Source organism: Podarcis erhardii, assembly GCF_964252035.2.
Source record: "Podarcis erhardii genome assembly, chromosome: 6".
Classification (NCBI taxonomy): Eukaryota; Metazoa; Chordata; class Lepidosauria; order Squamata; family Lacertidae; genus Podarcis; species Podarcis erhardii.
The window spans coordinates 71,632,158-71,655,175 of record NC_138510.1 but is presented as its reverse complement, the minus strand read 5'-3'; the positions used below and the strand labels follow the sequence as shown (position 1 = coordinate 71,655,175).

The 23,018-nt window shown below is 42.5% G+C and overlaps 1 protein-coding gene across 1 annotated transcript in view; it reads right to left on the bottom strand.

Annotated features, from left to right (window-relative positions):
* The window catches only part of LOC309343792 (calcium-activated chloride channel regulator 1-like), a 32,628-nt gene extending 15,024 nt beyond the window's left edge, over positions 1-17,604 (bottom strand). Inside the window, exons 1-9 of the mRNA XM_081865797.1 lie at positions 16,628-17,604; positions 13,050-13,190; positions 11,983-12,133; positions 10,695-10,803; positions 9,448-9,616; positions 7,850-8,071; positions 5,376-5,600; positions 4,745-4,922; positions 555-661 (exon numbers count right to left, since the gene is read on the bottom strand). Coding sequence (XP_081721923.1) covers positions 555-661; positions 4,745-4,922; positions 5,376-5,600; positions 7,850-8,071; positions 9,448-9,616; positions 10,695-10,803; positions 11,983-12,133; positions 13,050-13,190; positions 16,628-16,783 — 1,458 coding nt within the window. The 5' untranslated portion in view covers positions 16,784-17,604. The remainder of the gene's footprint in view (positions 1-554; positions 662-4,744; positions 4,923-5,375; positions 5,601-7,849; positions 8,072-9,447; positions 9,617-10,694; positions 10,804-11,982; positions 12,134-13,049; positions 13,191-16,627) is intronic.
* Between the last annotated feature and the right edge of the window lie 5,414 nt (positions 17,605-23,018).

Sequence of the window (23,018 nt, the reverse complement as noted above, 5' to 3'; positions counted from 1 at the left end):
CACCAGCTTTGTCTCCATGCATGGATCTAGCAAGCAAAACAGTTGTAGAAGCAGCTCCAGGGGAGTTTGCACTCCATACTCAGGCTTGAGGATGGCCTGGCTAGGGTATTACTAATTTGTGGGCTCCTACTGGTTGGGGGTATGGCCAAATTTGCCCCAACTTGCATATGGGTTTGAATTAGGGATTTTCTACCTTCACCCCCTTGGGAAGCAGGGTCAGTGGCCTCCCTGCTCGCCCTCTAGGTGTAGCCCATGGAAAGGGGGATAGGAGACTCAGCTGTGCCCTATTTTACAAAGGTGGGAGAATGGTTGCTCTTTGTACTGGACCTGTACATTTTGAAATGTTTCAGTTCTGTCAAAATCTGCCTCTGCAATTAGCCTTTCTCTGCAAATTCTACTTGGGTCTCTCTCTGTACAATAAGAGCAAATCACAGGCTGTAGAGTTGATGTCACACTCTGTTGTTTTCGATTTTTGTACAGTGCCTAGTAATTTTAAGATAATAAGAATCATTACGATAAGCTACTGCTTGCACCCAAATCTTTGTAATCCAGACCTGAATCGATTGTTGACTGATATTTCCACTTCCTGAAGAAATTCCACTGAAAGCATCTATGAGGCCATTGGAATTCAAACTGTCCGTGGCAGAAAATGTCAAACCTCCTGAAATACAATTGAAATAATAATTAGAGTAATCTATCAGATGGAATAAAATGTATTACATTACTGTGCTGTGTCTTGTAGTAGCATATCCAGTATGGTTGCATAAACACTGTTCTGAATGGTAGCTGCAGCTTTTTAATGTTAGGAACTGATAAGGATGGTGACAGGAATTCCAGGGCCCAGTATGCACCCCTACCTCTCGAGAGTCCCAGGTGGCAGGAGTGGTCAGCATTCCTTATGCTGATTGCTTAGCAACAGTGATTAAGCATCCTTAGCAACAGAAGCTTCCCTGTGTTGGCCTAATATTTGCCTCCATGTTTTGCTTTCTAACTTTATGGATTTTCAATTGACTTTTTTTAAAAAAAATGAAAGCCAGGAGTTCAGGCACCCTTCTGACTTGGGCATGTATCGTACCTGCACCCCATGTTGGTGTCCCTGGGAACTGTACACACCCAACAGCCCATTGCGGCACACCCAACAGCCCATTGTGGCACATCTACAGATGGAACAGGATTGATGACTTTTGTGAGAACATAATTAGTTTCTTTTAGACAACTGGAGGTTGCAGAGTTTGGAGAAACTAAAGGGGAAAGTGCGAGATTGGTTACATTATGCTCAGATCAAAGAAGCTTTTAAGTCAGATAAAAAGTTAGGATTCCAGGTGGAAAAATCGAAGTTAGAAACAGAACTGTTAGAACCCAGCTCTAAGATACTTTCAAGAATGTATAACTTGCTGCTAAAATGGAACACACAGGATGAAACGGTCAAATCAGCTATGATAAAATGGGCACAGGACATAGGGTACAACATTATGTTTGCTGACTGGGAAAAGTTATGGACCACAGGTCTGAGATTTACGGCATGTAATGCCTTGAAAGAAAACATTATGAAAATGATATACAGGTGATACATGACTCCAGTCAAGCTTGCAAAGATATACCATTTGTCTGATAATAAATGTTGGAAGTGTAAAGAAGCTGAAGGAACATTCTTTCACCTCTGGTGGACTTGTCCTAGAGTGAAGGCTTTCTGGGAAATGATATATAACGAGCTGAAAAAGGTATTTAAGTATACCTTCCCTAAGAAACCAGAGGCCTTTCTTTTAGGCATTGTCGGCCAGAGTGTGCAAAAGAAGGATCGAACTTTTTTATGTATGCTACAATAGCAGCAAGGATACTCATCGCTAAATGCTGGAAAACTCAATATTTGCCCACACTGGAAGAATGGCAGATGCAACTGATGGACTATATGGAACTGGCGGAGATGACTGGTAGAATCCGAGACCTGGGAGAAGAACTGGTGGAGGAGGATTGGAAGAAATTTAAGGACTATCTACAAAAACATTGTAAATTGTATGAATGTTAAGAAAGATGTAAGATTGGTAATAAGATGGCTCCAACAAATTAGTTATAATGAAAAGAAATCTATATGTAATTGAAAGAAAAGATAAATTTTGGATAAATAGTATGTTAAAACTAAAGTTCTAAAAAAGTGAGTTAAATTCTAAAATTTGAGATTCAATATTGGAAAACCACACTATATGAATTGAAACAAGTTAGCAATTTGCTAGCAAATATATGAGATTAGAAGGCAGGAACAAGAGATGTGAGGAAGTCCAAAGATGAGAATGAAATGTGGATACTGGAAAATACTATGTTACTATGTATGTCTTTTATTGTCTAAACAAAAATTTTAATAAATATCATTATAAAAAAAAACCATAATTAGTTTCTTTTATACTGTGGTATGTATTAAAAAGAATCAGAAACCACTTTTTTCTCAGTTCCTCTAAATCAGATATTAGATAGATAGATAGATAGATAGATAGATTCTTTATTGTCATTACACAAGTGCAACATTGCACAAGTGCAACGAAATTGGATGCCATCCCTTAAAAACAACAAAAGCAAAACAACAACAACAACCAAACAAACCACATTCCAGCCACACCCACACCCACACCCATCAAACTCCCAGGTCACACTATCGAGTTACTGCATTTAAGAAGGCCACAGCTCTTGGATAGAAACTATTTTTCAGTCTATTTGTCCTTGACTTGATATTTCTGTATCTCCTGCCAGAAGGCAGTAGTACAAACAGACTGTGTCCCGGGTGAGATGCATCCTGCAGGATATTGTTTGCTTTCCTAAGACAACGGGAACCGTACAGTTCTTCCAAAGATGGGAGGGGATGACCAATAATCCTTTGGGCTGTGGTTATGACCTTCTGGAGCACCTTCCTCTTCCTAGCTGTACAGCTGGAGAACCAGGCACAAATACAGTATGTGAGAATGCTCTCTATGGAGCCTCGGTAGAAGGACACCAGCAGTCTCTCACTCAGATTGTTCTTCTTTAAAAGTCTGAGGAAATAAATTCTCTGCTGGGCCTTCTTCACCAGAGCAGTGGTATTTGCGCTCCAAGTCATGCCCTGATCGATAGTCACTCCCAAAAACCTGAATTCCGCCACCCTCTCCACCCGTTCCCCGTTGATATACAAGGGCTGAATGTCCGCCTTTTTTTCCTGTAAGCCACCACCAATTCCTTGGTCTTAGCCGTATTAAGAGCCAGATTGTTCTCTCCACACCAAGCACAAAGCCGCTCCACCTCGTCCCGATAGGCGGACTCATCCCCTCCTGAAATGAGCCCCACCACCGTAGTGTCATCAGCAAACTTGATGATTTTGTTGCTGGAATAAATGGCTGTACAATCATACGTATAGAGAGTATAGAGCAGGGGACTCAACACACAACCCTGTGGTGAGCCGGTGTTAAGGCTAAGGGCTGTGGACATATGTGACCCTACTCTAACCCTCTGAGAACGTTCTGACAAAAAGTCCAAAACCCAGAGACAGGTGGAGTTGGAGAGTCCAATCGCCTCTAGCTTGGACACCAGTCTATGGGGGAGGATAGTGTTAAAAGCAGAGCTAAAATCCACAAACAGCAGCCTCACATAACTCCCCGGCTGCTCCAGATGGAACAGAGCAGCATGGAGAGTGGTAGTGATAGCGTCTTCCGTGGATCTATTTGCCCTGTATGCAAACTGGTAGTTGTCAAAAGTTGATGGAAGACAGGAAATAATGTGACGGCGCACCAGTTTCTCAAAACACTTCATGATGATTGGAGTCAGTGCAACTGGTCTGTAGTCGTTCAGACTACTGATTGTGGATTTTTTAGGCAGAGGAACAATAGTTGACGACTTCAGGCAGGGTGGGACAATAGACTGGTGTAAGGACTTGTTGAAGATCTTAGTAAAGACCCTCGCCAGCTGATCCGCACAGCCCTTCAACACCTTTCCCGTGATGCCATCAGGTCCAGCAGCCTTCCTCGGATTCACCATCCTCAATACCTGTCTCACCTCATGCTCCTCTACAGTGAATGAGGGGCCCCTATGGGCTGGTGGCTGTAATACCGGCGTCTCAGATATTCACAACTGGCTAGCTGTTGAATGATTACAATGAACTATAAAATTTGCAATCTTAGGTATGGATTATGATGAGTATCAGCTAAACACACACACCTACCTAAAAGGGAGGCCAGGAGCACTGGTAGGTGTTTAAATCATTGGGGGCAGAGGCCCAAAGCTACAAATTTTCATAAATTTGCAAATGCTGATTTATATGTATAGAAGCAAATTTAGACTTCAGATGTCACAAAAGCAAGTCAACCAATCCCAATAATCTCATTCAGGTTCTTAAGTTACTTTGCACCCAACCCCAGACCACTCCAAATCAGTTTGTTTTCAATTAATTCTCCCTCAGTTAATTTTCAAACAGATCCTGCTCCAAATCAGTGCAATTCTCATTCATTGCCCTGCACATCATCTAAATAAAGTCATCTTAAATAAATTCATTTCTGCAAATTAATAACCTATGCCAACATCAGTCTCCTAATTCAATGTCCTTTAAAGTCATCCCTCAACTAACACACATATTAGTTATTACTTGGCTCCCTGAGTAAATTGTGTGTAAATTAAAGGGGGTTTTTTGCTGCTGGATTGACCTTGTGATAAACTCCTTTTTGGAGACACCAACTGGCACCAAGTAGCACCAAAGAGTTAATGTAAGGCATTCTGGTTAATCACTTACCTGTTATATTTGCCAACGTTTCTAGTTCTTCTGCAGCATTTGGTCCCAGAGCAATTGTGTGAATTATGGACCCACTATTTCGAACGTCAGTAAAGCAGGAGCTTATACCGCTATCTTCTCCATCTGTCAAGAGCACGATTTCACAGCCTTTGGTATTTGGATACTTTTTTAAAAACACCTGTATGAAAAAGAGGATTTAAAATACTAGCAGCAACTAGTAATGTAGAAGCAATGGGACACTTTGTGCTTAAGGTGTAAGAGAAACTTGCTGCAAAGCTCTACAAGTATGTTGTGTTGCATTGTTGTTGAGTGACAAAAATGTTGACTAATTTTCTACTTGTGAGACTGGTGAGATGGGTGCGATATTTTTTTCCTGTTGAAGTAGCATTTTCCCTAGGTGCTCTTCCACTATGACTGTCATAGCATTCCCTGGAAACACATGTCTGCACTCTGGGCTGGCCAAATACATTTGCTTCCTGAGGCAAATGAGAAAATTGTGCTTTCCCCAAACCTAGTATTCAGAGGTAGCATATCTGATGCATTTCTTGCTCACATGCTGATTCTCGATGGCTTTGCTGGACCCAAATCCTTCCCACTGCACCACCATAAGAATCTGGAAAAACTTATTTACCTGAAATCCTGTTCGCACTCCAGCACATATGGTAGTTCCTCCGTCAGCTGTGGTAGGAAGTAAGGCTGTAAGTGTTTGGCGCACACTGTCATTGCTGATCAGTTGCAAATCAGACTTAATTTGTGCTACATGATTGAATGTGACAATTCCAACCCAGGATCCCGCTTCAATAATCTGTAGGAGGAATATTTCTGCTGCTTGCTTCAGTCGGTTGATGCGATTGCTCTGCATATGAATTAAAATACAACATCCATAGAGTTGTCAGTGCTTTGCAGGGAGCAAATAAAAAATTGAGTTATAATTAGGAAAAATTATAAAGAAATACCAAAATACAAAATTCTAGTAGAGGTAAAAACACTTTGGTTCTCACTGTTGGAATCTATTGCGGTAAAGAAAAAGAATATGATAGAAGGGTGGACAACTTATTTATTAAAATGAGGGAGGAGACTATCAAAATAATTCAAGGAATTATCAGGAAAATTAACAACATGGGTACAATATAATTTAAACGAAGTATTTAGGAAAGATAGGATAGGAGGGTTTGGGGAACATATATCACAACTGGAGAGAGACCTGTTGGAATGTACCATGTTTTCCCGTGTTTTGGATGCCCCCATGTATACGATGCCCCCTATTTTGGGGGACTCCAAATTAAGAAAATGGGGGGAAATTGCCCTGACTTGTTGAAATTGGGGGGGGGGGGGATTTCCCAGAGGCTAACAGCCGCAGGAGACCAGCATGCCTCCGATCGGCTGTTCCCTCACCAGCAATAACTGGTGCTTTTTGGAGGGCAGAGTTGAGTTTTTTGGGGGAAGGGGAGATAGTGGTGAAGCTTTTTTTTTCAATTTTTGCACTTTTCACCTTTAGGTAGTCCGTTTTTGCCGTGCGGAGTTTTTGCGTGGCTTCATTTGTGCGCGGGCAGCGCAACGTTACACAGGAGGAGCGCAGCAATTGAAGTAATACCACCCCTGCACCTTCCACATCATTGAAACATCGCGCCTTGTGCTCCTGTGTAATGTTGCACCACCCGTGCACAAATGGAGCCGCGCGAAGATGCCGCGCAGAAAAAACAGATCATACACAGCCTCTCCCACAGCTGTAGGGTGGGCAGAGTGGGAGGAAGCAAGCAGACTAAGAATGCCCAGCGGGAAAGGCGCTGCCGCTCCAGTTGGCTGCGGTGATCGAAGATATCTCTCCCCTCCGCGCCTTTCTCGAGTGGCCTTGTGCTCAAAAGTTTCTTTCATTTCAATGGGGCTTGTACCACGAATTGTTCTATTGGACAATAATTATCCTATAATGTTTTTCTGACTGTTTTACAAATATCTAAATGCTGTTATCTCCTAGGCAAAAGAAACTCAGTTCCAGAATCTTGTTTTTATTTGCATAGAAATACTTTGGTTAGTTTGAAGCAAGGCTTTTTAAAAGGGGGTAATCAAGAGTACATAGTACTGGCACCGCTTTTTTGCTGGTAAAATAATTCAGGGATTGTCACCAGAAAATGGTGTTTTAATAATACAAACTCCAAAAACACCCTCCATATCTTTTCAAAATCATTGTTCCTACATATCCCCTGTCTTACCCTAATGGCACATGTCAACTTGTCATTAATAGCTATACAGTGGTACCTCGGGTTACAGATGCTTCAGGTTACAAACGCTTCAGGTTACAGACTCCGCTAACCGAGAAATAGTACCTCAGGTTAAGAACTTTGCTTCAGGATAAGAACAGAAATTGTGCGGCGGCAGCAGGAAGCCTCATTAGCTAAAGTGGTAACTCAGGTTAAGAACAGTTTCAGGTTAAGAACGGACCTCCAGAACGAATTAAGTTCTTAACCCGAGGTACCACTGTATCCCAAACCTCTTTGTACCATTCTTAAATTTTATATTCTAATTGCCCCTTCCATTTCCTAGCTATAATGATTCATGCGGCTGTCAATTAATGGGTGAGCAAGCCTGTGAACCTTCCACCCCATCATAAATTGATAATAGTGCTACCTCTGGACTTTTGGTCAACTTTAACCCTGTGATTTCTACTATCTCCTTAAACACCCTTAGCCATTTTTTTTTTACATATTTACACCTCCACCACATGTGAACAAAATTCCCTGCTTCCTTGCATCCCCTCCAACATAACGTTGAATATCCCTTGTTTATTTGATTTCAACTAACTGGTGTTAAGTACCATCTCAAAACTCATTTATAATTATTTTATTTTATTCTCATAGACAACATTTTCAATGTTTGATGGATGTATTAATGGAATATTGAATGGTTTAGTTTTTATAAAATATGCAGGAATCTATGGTATGCAAAATGAACCATGGAAAGAGAAGGGAAATCACTGATATTTCAAGATTGTTAAAATGAGTGTTTTAAATTGTATAATAGAAAAGTTAATTTTTTTTTTATAAAAATCAATCAAACAATCAAATAAAAAGGAAATATTTCCTATGGATATGGAAAATACAGACTCACCGAAGCCATACTTCCAGAAACATCAAGTACTAGACACAAAACTCTGTCTTGTGCTTGCAGCAAGGAGATAGTGGGATCAGGTGGAGGGACAGTTATTGGAGTTGAACTGTTAAAGTCAGTAGACTTCGTAATTACTTCCCAGGTGCTCCTGTAGTTGCACAGTTTATTCTGCATATTTGTTGCTTTCATATTATGGGTGCTATTGTTACAGAACTGAGTAACCTAAATAAAAGAGAAGGAGAATTGGTCAAAATCACACACTTCTTAGCAATTTCCTTATGACGTGGTGCTGTGTAGGTGGACATTCTTTGTCCTAAAAAAAATGGCTTCAGGGTGTTATGTGGATTTTTTTCTTTGTAGGCATTTGTTGCCCTTTATCTCACAAAAAAATGTAGTGGCAAGCATCTCCAAAGAGCCTGTTTCTGTTCACCCGCTGATCCCATGTCCAACAGAGTTAATAAGTTTGCAGCAGAGAGTGTCAGTGCTTGTATGTGGCACCCAGGTCAGTGGCAGACTTTGGGCTCTCAAATTTCAGCAGCCCTCTTTGTGATGCCAAAATTTGCCCTCCCTGCCTCTCATGCTTCGTTCTACAACATTTGGCACCCCCTGTAGTGTGGCACCCTGTGCAGTTGCGCCAGTTGCAGCACCCTAAAACCCCTCTGCCCAGAATCCCATCTCTTTACAAGGCAATTGAGCACCAATAAGGGGGCTTTCTCTGCTTCCCCTGTAGCTACAAGGGTATCTCATTAATTTGCACTCTTTTTCAGAGGGAAGGGTGAGGGAGAAATAGCTGGACAGCTGTTGAAGCTTGGCTAAATGATGAGGAGGAGTCCTGTATTGGGTGTTGCTAAGTGCTATCCCTTGTTTTCCAGTATCCCAGAACAGGAAAGAAGCGGTTCCCTTTGGGGATAGAGGCAGCAGGCCCCTTCTTGCACAGGCAGCCTAATTGCTAATACTCGATTCTGACCAAACTAAGCCTCTTAGACAAGGGTGCCAACCTGAATAAAATATTGGGGGGTGGAAGGAACAGGTAAGCCCTGTCCTGCACAATCTATCACAAGACGTGGCACACAAACCATTTGAATGGCAATGCCCATCAACTTGAGGGGGCAGCCCACTCAAATATTTTATTGGGGAGCCTGAAGGGACCTTGGCCCCTAAGAGATGGCTGGTATACTCCTAGAGCAAATTATATATCTGGAGGCTTAGTTTGGTCAGAATTAATGCTAAATGAGCCACCATAGCTGCTAGAGGGTCATGAAAATTTCTGCCCTGGGCTTTTTGGACTTGTCTACCCATGTTCTATCTGAAACCAAAGGGGTGCAATGCTTGTCAGATGTGATATTTTTTTTCCAGCTCTCCTACCCAACTACTAGGTCAATACCGTGATTTTTTTGGAAACACAGTTTCTCCCAACCTTAGTGAAACAGCCAGCAGAATCTTGAAGTTGTTTTATATTAGTGGCAGGATTTAAACTATAATCTTAAGAAATAATATTTAATTTAGCCAAAGTTGAGTATGGACAACATCTTGCATTTTTCAAGACAGACACTAAATAAGGAAGCCTATAGCTTCAAATTGACATTACACATACTTACTGAAGAGAAACTTTGCATATACATTATAGATGCTTGAGCAGTCTGTGTTTTGTCTGGAAGGAACTGGCATCCAGCTTCATACAGCTGAGTTCGGCTTTCAACTTTGCATTTTCTCGTTTTTCCTGGGCTAATTGGGAATATATATTGACCACTGACATTTGCAGAGCATCTAATCAGTATAATAGAAGCAAATATAGTTAGTTAAAAAGTCAGTATATGGATCTCATAGAGATTGTACTCATTTTTTTTTAATTGCAAGGGTTTCTTGGATAAATATAACAAATAATCATGCAACGCTTAGACATTCATATATAAAAAATGGGAATCGGGACTTAGCAGGCTGATTCTGGACAAAATATTTAAAAGGGTTATGAAAGAATATTAGACATTATGTATGAAGTTGATCATTCTGCTCCCCACCTTCTGCCAGTGTGACCATGGTGGGGTCTCCACTGTGGAGGCCCCACAGGCAGGAGAGGGGAGTTTGGGTTGCACTCTGAGTGAGTGAGCTGATTGATAATTATGCAGGGGAGGCAGAGAGAGAGGGTGGGTATTAACTGTGGGGCTGGCAGGTGAGAAGAGCATTGCCCCACTTTCCCCTAAGGAGCAAACTCTTCTGTATCCTGTCGGAACCAGAACAGCAAGATTGTTTAGTTTAAGTTGTCTTTAAAAGAAACTGCTAATTGCTTAGTGTCCCTGAAAGGATGCTTTATGACTGTGTTAAACTAACATAACAAAGGGATGGGTTTAATGTTTAAAGATACAATGCTGTATCTTTGCCTGTATTGAAACATGCTAGGAGGAAGGCACGCTTGGCAAATCCACACCGTGATCAACTCCCGCCCGGAAACCAATGTTCCCACTGTGGAAGGACGTGTGGATCCAGAGTTGGCCTCCATAGTCACTTACGGACTCATTGGTAAAACCGTGTATATGGAAGACAATCTTACTCGGCTACAAGTGAGCACCAAAGAAGAAGAAAAGAAGATTGCAAAGATGTATTGAGATCTCTGTAGTGACTTCTGCATCTGGGATTACTACCTTGTACTTACAAAAAATTTTAATGATTTCATCAACTTGTTTATTTTTGACCCCCAGTCGGGAATCTAACTGTATTCCCTACAATACTATCAAATTACAGGTTAATCTTCTGGACAATTATACCACAACCAAACTAACAAGTCCAAGGCAAACATCAGCCATAAAGGATTGGTTATATAGTTTGAGGTATATATTTTGGACAGTACCTTGTTGCTTCAGCTTGCTTTATCCCAGTAGTATAGAAAGGTGCATCGTTGTTATATTCATCAAAGACTCCCCATCTGAGGTGAGCCCATTCATGGACAAACACTCTGCCTGTGGAAGACCATTAACAAAGCTAATTGTGACACTATTCAGGTGTCCTGGGTACTAAATACAGTGGTGCCTCGCAAGACGAAATTAATCCGTTCTGCGAGTCTCTTCATCTAGCGGTTTTTTCGTCTTGCGAAGCAAGCCCATTGACGGCTTAGCGGATTAGCACTATTAGCGGCTTTTAGCGGCTTTTAGCGGATAAGCAGATAAGCGGCTTAGCGGCTTAGAAAAAGGGGGGAAAGGGAAAAAAACCCGCAGGAACTTGCAAGACATTTTCGTCTTGCGAAGCAAGCCCATAGGGAAATTCGTTTTGCGAAGCGCCTCCAAAACGGAAAACCCTTTCGTCTAGCGGGTTTTCCATCTTGCGAGGCATTCGTCTTGCGGGGCACCACTGTACTATGGATCCCTCACCCAGAACCAAATTATTTACTCAACTTCTTGATGGGATACTACTGGGCTTCCCCTGTGAACCTCAAGCTATTACAGAAAAGGGCATTCCTCTGCTATGTACATTTTATGCCAATTGTTGATGACAAGCTTTTAAGAGCTGATATGGAAATACAGTAAGCTTCCTGAAGTGAAACAGGAACAAATTCAGCTGGCTTCAGAAAACAAGCTTTTATGGTCTGAAAATGTTCAGATGAACCTAACATGAAAATGTTGCTAATTCCTTATATAAACTTAGGAGATATTAAGCAAATAAAACCAAACCATTCATGGTTTCTCAGTTCTTGCTCTGTTTATTGTCATTTGAAACATTTACTATTTAAGACTGTAGTAATAAATACAAATAATTTAAGATGAATTAACAGGTACTACCTCATGATCTGCGGGACGCGGGTGTGGGTTAAACCACAGAGCCTAGGACTTGCCGATCAGAAGGTCGGCGGTTCGAATCCCCGCAATGGGGTGAGCTCCCATTGCTTGGTCCCTGCTCCTGCCAACCTAGCAGTTCAATAGCACATCAAAGTGCAAGTAGATAAATAGGCACTGCTCCAGCGGGAAGGTAAACGGCGTTTCCGTGCGCTGCTCTGGTTCGCCAGAAGCGGCTTAGTATGCTGGCCACATGACCCAGAAGCTGTACGCCGGCTCCCTCGGCCAATAGAGCGAAATAAGCGCTGCAACCCCAGAGTCGGCCATGACTGGACCTAATGGTCAGGGGTCCCTTTACCTTTACCTTACCTCGTGATCCATAAACAGCATGCAAACTGTCATTTGTCAGGAAATTAGGAGTGAAATGAATGTATCTTCCCTGTTTCCCACATCCGCCATACTGCAAGGTGTAGGGATCATCTCCATATTTCAGGTAAGGCTTTGCCACTATGACATCAGCCTAAAGTAAAATAGAACTTGGTTGAAAGATCACCAAAATACCTTTGATATTAATGCTATATGGTGGGTTTTGCCTCAGCAAACCACCCTCAGATTTTTGTTCTGCATAGAAAGGCACAATTCTGGACCGTAGGGTTGAACGGAAATTTTTGCCTGAAACAAAAATCTCTTAAAAACCGTTGGGATTCCATATTTCTTTTGAGTAAATGCCTGCGTGTTTCATGGGACATGCAGCCCCATGCCATGCAGGTTGATTCAGAAAGAAGACATGATGTGTTCAGTTGAGCTTAGGCCCAATATACAGGATTGCAGTGTAATTTTCAATAAAGATGTGTACAGTCACATGTTACAACATAAGAGCCCTCAGGATCACCTCAAGCATAGTGCACCAAGCGAAGTGCTTAGAGGGCTGGGCTAGGAGACCAGGTTTTGAGCCCTCCCCCCCAGGTTTTGGGCCATTCACCACTTCTCAGCCTAACCTACCTCACAGTTGTGCAGGTTAAATGAGGAGGGATAAACTGTGTACGCCACCTTAAGCCCCATGGAGGGAAAGGCGGAATATGAATGCAATAAATAACAATAACAAGTCCAGCATCCTGACCCTAACAGCAATTACCTAGAAGCTGACAGACAGAAAAGCAACAGCTACTATTGAGAGACTCATTCCTTTTCAATGGGAAGTTACATTGAGGTATTATGGCTAACAGTCATAGCTAAAGATATTTTCCATGAATTTGTCTCAGCCCGTATTAAAGCTACCAAAATGTAAGCCCCGGAATATTTGAAGAATTCTCCCCACGCAAATCAGATCAGTCTTATTTTGCAATTTCTGCCCCAATGTTTTTATTGTTATTTGCCACAATATTCTTTTAAATCCCTCAAGCACATTTAAATTTTAATGCATATGCCTCACTTACCTTGTCATAGGATTCTATAGTCACTCTGTCATATTCAGGTTTGGCTGCCCATGTCAAAGGAATTACAACTTTTACAGACTTGAAATAAAATCTTTGTTCTGTAGCACTGAAGAGGTAAGCAGATGCCTCTTTAAGCATATCCTACAAGGAAAATAATGAGTGTTCAGTGGCTAGCATTCGCATTCACACTTGCAGAATGTGCATTGAGTCTTTTCTGCCCTCCCTCCTGAACCTGGAGGTATTTCATTTGAAAAGATTGGGGGATAGACAGCCTTCCCTAGCCTCCAGTCTTTAAGTAGAATAGATGCCCTTCATTCTGCTCCTATTATCTAATGCTTTGAACAGCAACTTGACATAAAGAAATTCAATAAACAAAACCATTCTTAGTTTGGTGGAAAGCAATGAGAAAAGTTGTGCCTCTTAACTTTCTGGGTGTGTAACCATATTGCTTATTCTTGTTTGCACTGCATAGAGTATACAACCATCTCTGTTTAGTGAAAAAGGCATTAGTAAGCCTAAGAGACGATTAACAGAAAATTCCCAAGTGGGATATTCGTATATTTTGGGAATTGTCTCCTCAAGAAAGCTTGTCTAGCACCTACCGTAGGAATGGGTGTGTATGTTAATTTTTACTTTATTTGCATTTTAACGAGAAGCTAATTTGCATTTCCCAGACCAATGCATGAACCCCAAACACTCCAGCCATCAGAATTTGCACTTTGCCAAATTGTTCAGTGTAGTTCCCTAACCAAGCCATGTACACAAAAATGCATCTATTGGGGGGAAACAGCTGCAGAAATGTAGGTATAAGAAAAAAATAATTCTCTCTGCATATATCAAGGTACGGTAAAGGGACCCTTGACCATTACGTCCAGTCATGGCCGACTCTGGGGTTGTGCCGCTCATCTCGCTTTATTGGCCGAGGGAGCCAGCGTACAGCTTCCGGGTCCTGTGGCCAGCATGACTAAGCCGCTTCTGGTGAACCAGAGCAGAGCACAGAAATGCCATTTACCTCCCCGCCAGAGCGGTACCTATTTATCTACTTGCACTTTGACAAGCTTTCGAACTACTAGGTTGGCAGGAGCAGGGACCGAGCAACGGGAGCTCACCCCATCACGGGCATTCGAACCGCCGACCTTCTGTTCAGCAAGTCCTAGGCTCTGTGGTTTAACCCACAGTGCCACTCGTGTCCCTCTCTGCATATATACACACTAGTAAAAACTGCATATGATAATTTGTTTAGTAGGACAAATTCACCCTAAAATATCTCCATCTTCATTTACAAATAAAGCAATACAATATAGAAAAAAATACAAAGGGTTGAATCCATGCTAAGGCTGTAACCCAATCCCCTCTTATGCCAGGCTGGGAGAATTGGATTGAATTGCATCTCTGTGCCCACTTCCACTGGTTCAGTTGGTCTCCTACTGGTGCCAGAGTGACAGTTGTGCTGCTTCACTAGGGTGGACTCCCCCTTCTGCTTACTGAACACCTGAGCAGGTGGAAAGTCTGCCCAAAGGCAACAAAACAGATCATTGTGAGGCCAAGGTGGTGCTGGGCAGGCCCAGGATCTGCTCACCAGCTTGGATCTGGCACAGGAATTGCAGGCCATTCAGTCTCTATTTTCCAGGCAAGTCCTTGATTTAGGGAAGCCATTCCAGTTTTTGATTTGATCCTGGCATATCCCGTTTTTCCTTAGGATGTCACTATTTTCATCAGAGAAATGTTGAAGGGTATGCAAGCTTAGATTGCCTTGTAAGTTAGGCTTCAATTTTTGCTCACTTATCTGGGTGTACAGCCCACGGAACTCATACTTCAGAACAGACATGCATAGGAACAGACATGCATAGGAACGTGCTGTTTGTTACACTTAGTTCCTATTGAAACTAATGGGACATAAGCCATGACCAACTAACTTCCCATGATCTAGCTCATTGTAAAGCTCATTGATCTAGCTCATTGTAAAGCAAACAGTATCAAAATACTGATAAAAAATACTGATAAAAAACAGCACAGTTAAACCTGAAAGAGGGCTGTGGAAAATAAAATGCCTTTGTATGGCACTAAAAATGATGTAGACAAGAGATGCATGAATTTTTTGGTTTTGGTTTTTCCTTTTTCCTTTTTCCATTCTTAAATTTAGTTCTCCACAGCTCTTTTTTGATTGATTGATTGATTGATTGATTGATTTTATTTTTTAAAAAACCTCAAGAGGATTCTCCAGCATCTTAGTGTGAATTTCTCCTGCTAATATTTTTAACTGAAGAGTGGCCTATAAATTATTGAAAGAAAATTTTAAAAACTATACACATGTATACAAATGTGGCCTTAGATATCTTGATTAGAGCGTATGTATGGCGTGGAGCGTATGTGTGGCTCTTGGGGGCTTTTCCCGAGGAGGGAGAAGGGCTGCACTTCTCCTTCCTCGGGGAAAAGCTCCCAAGAGCAGCACACACACTCCGCAAGCTCTTTAAAGGGAGCACGGCTCTTGGGGGAGCCTTAGCCGCGCACAGCCTCTCCCGGGCAGGGGATGAAGACTCCCCTTGCCCGGGAGAGGCTGCACGCCGCTATCCCATAAGCCAGGACAGCCAGCGGGTTCACTGTGCTGTGATCCCACTGGCTGTCCTGGCTTCTGGGATTCAGAATATTTTTTTTCTTGTTTTCCTCTTCCAAAAACTAGGTGCGTCTTATGGTCTGGAGCGTCTTATACAGCGAAAAATACAGTACTTCGTTCTGAAGGTCCGTTCTTAACCCGAAACCATTCTTAACGTGAGGCATGCTTTCACTAATGGGGCCTCCCACTGCCACCGTGCCACCACCACATGACTTCTGCTCACATCCTGGGGCAAAGTTTGCTACCAGGAGCACCTACTTCCAGGTTAGCGGAGCTCATTATCCGAAGCGTTCACAAGGAGGACGGTACATAACCCGAGGTTCCACTGTACTATCCTGATAATTGGTGCCCACACAGCTTTAATTGGTTAATGGGGCATTTCCACATCTAATGGTCAAAACCAGCACAACATTTCCACCAGAGTATTTACCTCTGACACAGAGCTAACAAAACCACACTTAGCTCAGCATGTTGGGCTTCAGGAATTCCATTGCTTTTCATCATCATCCTTCCCTCTTTTCGCAATTTTCAGGCTGCCAGTGCCATTAATTATAGAGCCAAAACAGCGCCACTAATTCACATGAGGGACTTATAAGAAGGCTTGGAGTCACCACAAGTTTTGCAAAAATGAAAAAAATATTCAGGAAAAGAAACCCTGACCCTTGAGGTTTGGGACACACCTAAAAAAACAGCCTAATGAAAACAAAATGATGGACTGTGGCAGAGACCAGGAGAAGGTAGATTGGATTATCCTGGAGGAAGACATAGCTGAATAGAACAGGGAAGAGGAGCAGCCCACACTTTGACATTTTCTTATGGGTCCCACCTATATGCTTGGGTGCAGGGGTGTCCAGTAGCACCCTGGAACCTATGCTTACAAGATGAATGCTGCATTTTCCCAGCATATCACAGGTCCCTGAGGGGACAGTGATTCAATATATTCATAAACATCTAACCACCTTACCTTTATGTTGTCGACAATTTTGTTGTCTTCAGCTACTGCAGGATTGATTGCAATGACAATGTCTTCAAACCCACCATTGTTGAGTTTTACCATGGTACCCGTCGCCCCATGTAGGAATTGTAACACCAACAGAAGAAGCCACCAACTGAACACCATATTTGCTTCTGCCACTTAGCCCTGTCCCACAGAAAGGACTAATAGAATGGGAGGGCTATTTATGCAAGTGCATAACTGCTTGGTTTATGACAGGACTTTGTTCTGTCAAGGAAATTCTGCTATTTTTCTATTTCCTGATAGTGCCATCTTCAGGTAACAAACTGGTGAATCTTTAAGGAATGTTGTAAATTAATTCAACCCTGCACTTCCTTGTTCTGCTCACCATTAATAGATTGCAAACTTTTTTTCTGAAGGTGTTGATATGAAGTTAGTCACAGCAGCCATTCAGATTTCCTTATTAGAGAGGCACCTCTGGACATAAAAATCTGCCAAGGAGGTGGCAAATCCGGCTTCCAAGGAGTGTGCCCCAGCCCCAAGTGATGCATTTCTTAGTGACTGAATCTGCTGCCGTGTGGCTCCTGCCACCTGAGGCGGTCACCTGATCTTGCCTCATGGTGGCCCAGACCTGGCACTACTTTTTATGACGCTTAATACAGTTGAACCTCAGTTTTCGAACGTAATCCGTTCTAGAAGACCATTCGACTTCCGAGACGTTTGAAAACCAAGGAGCAATGGGCAGTCGGCAAAATACATTGAGAAAAAAATAATAACACACAGCGGAAGCTGTTTGACTTCTGAGGCACTTTTGGCGTTCGGCTTCTGAAACATTTGGCTTCCAAGATGCTCGAAAACCGAGGTTCCACTGTATATTAAAAATATCTCTAAGCAACGTACAAAAAACTGAAGCAAAAATAGACAACTTAAACAAAATATTACGAAAATCAAGGCTTTTTTTCAGCCGGAACTTGCCAGAACTGAGTTCCAGCATCTCTCAGGTGGGTGCCATCGCCATTGTAAGAGAAGAGGGGAAGTGTTCATGGTGAGTTTTGGCACCTCTTTTTCTGGGGGCGGGGGGGGGGGGAAGCACTGACAGAAATACACAGTTACGTATAAAAAAGTTACATTAATACAAAGTTGCTAATATATATACTGTATTTTCCTGTGTATAGCCTGCCCCCTGTATAAGATGCCCCCTATAAGACGCAGCTGCAACCAATCACCTGGCCCTACAATGCACTACCTGTGTATAAAACAAGCCCCATTTTTAAACATTTTTGTGTAAAAAAAACCCCATGTCTCATATACAGAAAAGTACGGTAAGTCAAAATCAGGGTGTGTTTTTCCCCAGCTGGAGCTTCCTGGAACCCAGTTTCTGCACCTGCCAGGTGGATGCCATTTTGATTGTAAGACAACAAGGGAAGTGTTTGTGGTGAGTTCCGGCACCTCTTTTTCTAGAAAAGTAGCACTGGTCAAAATAATTTCTCACCCAGGGTCCAAACAGACTCTCAGCTCTTCTACAAAAGTATCACAACAAGAAGAGTTCCTGGAAACAATGGTCATCACCCTAGTCTCTCACTCTAGAATTGCTTTCTTATGGGCAGACACAAGGTGGATGGTTCTTCCTCAGGCTGCCTATCGCTGGGTCCCATTCAGCTGTACTCCCCACACCCAGTTCCAGGTTTGCTGAGTTTCTTCACCCTCTTCTCTCTCTTCCTCCTCCAGTTGCTGGGCACTGAGAGGGGCTGTGAGTCTCTATCAGCTCTATTTTATTTGGTTACCTATTCAATCTGTAGCGACATAAGGAAAAGTGTTGTTGTTTTTCAATACTAATGAAGTTGACTTTCATTTTACTGTTGTTTTGTCTACTATAGAAACTTGGGCATCTCTCTTAATCCTCCATCCAAGTGAGAAAGAGGCACAACATGTAGCAGCCAGGCAAAAGCTCTTGAGCAGGGTACAAAACCGGGCTGGTAAAAGGTGTGGCCTAGGTAGAGCCCCCCCAAGGGCCAGATAGATGTCTGCCCTGCCAAAAATTGGCTCAGGGGGGGTTGGGAGAACCCCACCAAACAGCACACAGGGATGAGGGGAGATCATTCTTTGTGGCAATGCTTGCACAGACAGAACATAATAGGGTAGCATTGAATTCCACCAAATATAATTTCGTACTTCTGTCGCCCTTGAAAGTTAGTTGCTGGGAGTCTGGGGAGGTGTTGGTTCATTTTTTAAAAAACAAAAACATTATTATTATTACAGTTGTACCTTGGTTTTTGAACAGCTTAGTTCTTGAACGTTTTGGCTCCCAAACGGTGACTGTTCCGGTTTGCAAACTTTTTTTGGAATCCAAACATCCAACAGGGCTTCTGTGGCTTCTAATTGGCTGCAGGAGCTTTCTGCAGCCAATCAGAAGCCATGCTTTGGTTTCCGAACATTTGGGAATTTGAACGGATTTCCGGAATGGATTCCGTTCGACTTCTAAGTACGACTGTATTTATTGAATTTATACCCCACCCTGTACCCACAGGTCCCTTTAATATAACGGCATTTATAAGGACTTTAATATATTGGAATTCAACAACCAGTTGTGTGTTAGATGACATAGTGCACTTTGGTTAGGGGTGCAGAGTGTACACTTCAGGGGGCGCTAGTGAACAAGAGACTAGGGATTATGTAATCCAAGAAGATTTAGGTCTGTCCTCTATGTGTGACGCTTTGCACATGATGAATCTCCTACACCGACTTCTTTTCTGTGGAAGAAATGACAGGTTAAATGACGAGCAAAAATAAAATCCTCAGGCGTCACCTGTGATGGGCTTTTGCATACATATGCATGTAATGTTTTCTACAAGCCTTTATATTTCTGTATTTCCACTGGCAGGTGAAGCGCTATGCCTTCTGAAAGGCAGGGCGAGGTTGCTCTTCTAGAAAAATCTTTGACAGCAAAGGTCAGCTTGACAAGGAGGGCTGGGTCACATATAGCATAGGCAAAGAAATTCCTGTTACTGGTTTATCGGATAATCACATAGGTATGTTTTTAATGCATGCCAGGAAATAGATTTCTCAACCCACAATGATACAGTTATTTATTTACCCTTTATCTTCTTGTCATGTAAGATGACACCAGACAGGATAACTGCTGTTTGCAGAACACACACACAAAAAATCTATCGCAAAGTATCATTTTCAATTTGGACACTGATCTCTACATCAGGCATGGGGAACCTTTGGCCTTCCAATTATTGCTGGACTACAACTCGGATCAGTTCCAGTAAGCAGGCACCATACGCAGGGATGATGGCAGTTGTAGTTCTACACTGTTCTGTACTATCCCCGAAGGCTGGGTCCTACAATTCTGTAGGCATAGGTCATCACAAGCAAACAACCAAAGTTCCTTCTTTGAGGTAATATTCTCGGTCACAATACTAACATACAGTGCTATTTTTTATAGAAAAGGAGGTGCTGAAACTCACCACGAACACCTGACTTGTCCTTTTATGGCACCCACCTGAGACGTGCCGGAACTGTGGATGCCTCAGCAGCTACATCCCCCAGAAATGGCACCTATGAGACCAAGGGCATTGAGGGTGGTGGCGCTAATTTCCTGGGGGCAAGACAACAAAGGTGATTTTGACTTTCATTTTACCATTGTGTTGTCTACTACAGAAACGTGAACATCTCTCTTAATCATCCGAGCGAGAAAGAGGCATGACATGTTCCACCCAGGCAAAAGCTCTTGAGCAGGGTACAAAACAGGACTGGTAAAAGGTGTGGCCTAGGGAGAGTCCCCCTGAGGGCCAGATGGGCAGGGACGGAAGGCCGCATTTGGCCCCTGGATCTGAGGTTTCCCACCCCAATTTAGACTTCATGTCGTGGTGGTGTATCTGAAACACTTAGCTGGTGCGACAATTTGTTGAAGAGCTGTTAGGGATGACATAGAAACAGGGGTGCCAACTTGAATAAAACATTGGGGGGCAGGTAATCCCCACCCTGCATACTTGATCACATGATGTGGTGCACACACACCATTTGAAGGGTGTGTGTGAAGGGACCTCAGCCCTAGGAATTGGCTCCTATGAACAGAACCAACCTTTTCCCACTGCTGCCACACACTGGGTCAACACATTCATCAAGCTATCCACCATAATCCCAAGATGGCTTTCCTGGTTACCTGGGTAGTCAAACAGCTTGGCACCTGAACAAATCGGCTCCCTAACGCCACAAACCTGGAAGTGATTGTTCTGGTTTGCGAATGTTTTTCAGAAGCTGAACATCAGGCGTGGCTTCTGCGGCTTCTGATTGAGTGCAGGAAGCTCCTGCAGCCAATCGGAAGCCGTGCCTTGGTTTTCCAACCATTTCGGGAGTCAAACAGACTTGCGGAACAGATTAAATTCAAGAACAAAGGTACCTCTGTATAGTAATTGTCACTTAGAAACATGAAAAGGCCAATACTGTAAATAGTAAATCTGGGTTCCCTGGTACGGTTTTACCAACGACCTATTGTCTTATTTTTCTTTAAGGTCCATATAATTGTGCTTAGAATAAGGCAAGAAGCCATCAGCAACAGCAGCCCACATGAGGTTCAAACTACTGTTCTTGCGCGTACCCTTCCGAGAAAGAGTCAATGCCTGAGCTGTGTTGGAGAGGTCAGAGTACAGGAAAGATTTCTCAACTCTGCAAACACCCACATATATTAGTGCAAGGTTTGCCAAAGCTTTTGGTTTAATTGCAAATATTTCCTTGGAACCAGCCGGCTGAGGGGTCAGGCTGGAGGTATTCATGGATGCAGCATTTTCAAGTTTTCCCTCACTTTCAGGGAACTTTCACTTATTCTCAACATACAGCTGGAAGAAGAAATTGGGGGGGGGAGAGATTTTTCCAGCATGTTTACCTGCAAATGAAACTATTGATCTGTTGCTCAAATTTTTCCACACTTTGCTTGTCCTGCACCTGGAAAGCTATTTAAATAACGAAATAAGCCACTTGCGCAGAAATAAGGATGGAACACTTTCAGCCTAAGCCATTGATCACTTACAGGGAAGTGCTGCCAGGACTGCAGCATTGAAACTCACTCCTCAGTGGGCACAAGATGTTGGACATAACATAATGATGGCTGACTGGGAACAGTTATGGACCACAGGTATGAAATTTATGGCATGTAATGCCTTAAGAGAAAACTTAATGAAAATGATCTATAGGTGGTACATGACACCAGTCAAGCTTGCAAAAATTTACCATTTGCCCGATAATAAATGTTGGAAATGTAATGAGACTGAAGGTACATTTTTTCACCTTTGGTGGACATGCCCAAGGATTAAGACATTCTGGGAGATGATTTATAACGAAATGAAAAAGGTATTTAAATATACCTTCCTGAAGAAACCAGAGGCCTTTCTCCTGGGCATGGTCGGCCAATTGGTGCCAAAGAAGGATAGAACATTTTTTACGTATGCAACAACAGCAGCAAGAATACTCATCGCGAAGTATTGGAAGACACAAGATTTACCCACCCGGGAATAATGGCAGATGAAGTTGATGGACTACATGGAACTGGCGGAAATGACTGGCAGAATCCGAGACCAGGGAGAAGAGTCGGTGGAAGAAGACTGGAAAAAGTTTAAAGATTATTTACGGAAATATTGTAAAATTAATGAATGCTAGGAAAATGTTGGAATGAAGCTATATGGCTTTAGTAGAAATGTTATAAGGAATTAAGTATAAATAGATTAATAGAGTATCAAAGGAAAATATAAGGTTAGAATGTGTTAAGATAATTATAGGATAGAAAACAGAGAAAGATGGAAAGGAATTGCTGAAACAGTTAAGAGAAGTGGAATACAAAAAGGGAGGTGTGAGGAGGTCGTGGAAATAAGTGAATGAAAGATAAGATACTGAAATTATTTGATGTGTTTTAATTTTTTCCCCCTTTGTTTTGTTTTATCAGTTTAAATGTGTTGGTGTTGTGTAGTGTTTTTGTGTTGTATTGTATTGTTCTTATTTTTTGTAGTGTTTAAATTGTTAATAAATATTTTTTTTAAAAAAAAAAAAGAAACTCACTCCTCAGCGTACTCAGAAATAAATCCTATTACACCCAGTGGGTCTTATTCCCAGGTATATGGGGTTAGGATTGCATCCTTAGGACACAATTCTGACTCCCATCCCCTGCCTGCTGGGCTTTACAGAGGGAGGGTCCCATGGTTTGCACTGACAGCTTTGCTGTTCACAGTGGCTTGAGCAGAAGGGGAGGCCGATCTGTTTGTGATCACTATTCGTGATCGTTGTGCCTTCTCCAGATTTAGATCTGGTCCCAATAATCTCACATGTAATCCTGGCAAAGACTTGCCCCTTCCCTGCCCTTAGAATGCTCTGCTTTGGTGCTTTCCAGGGCAAGGAACGTGGA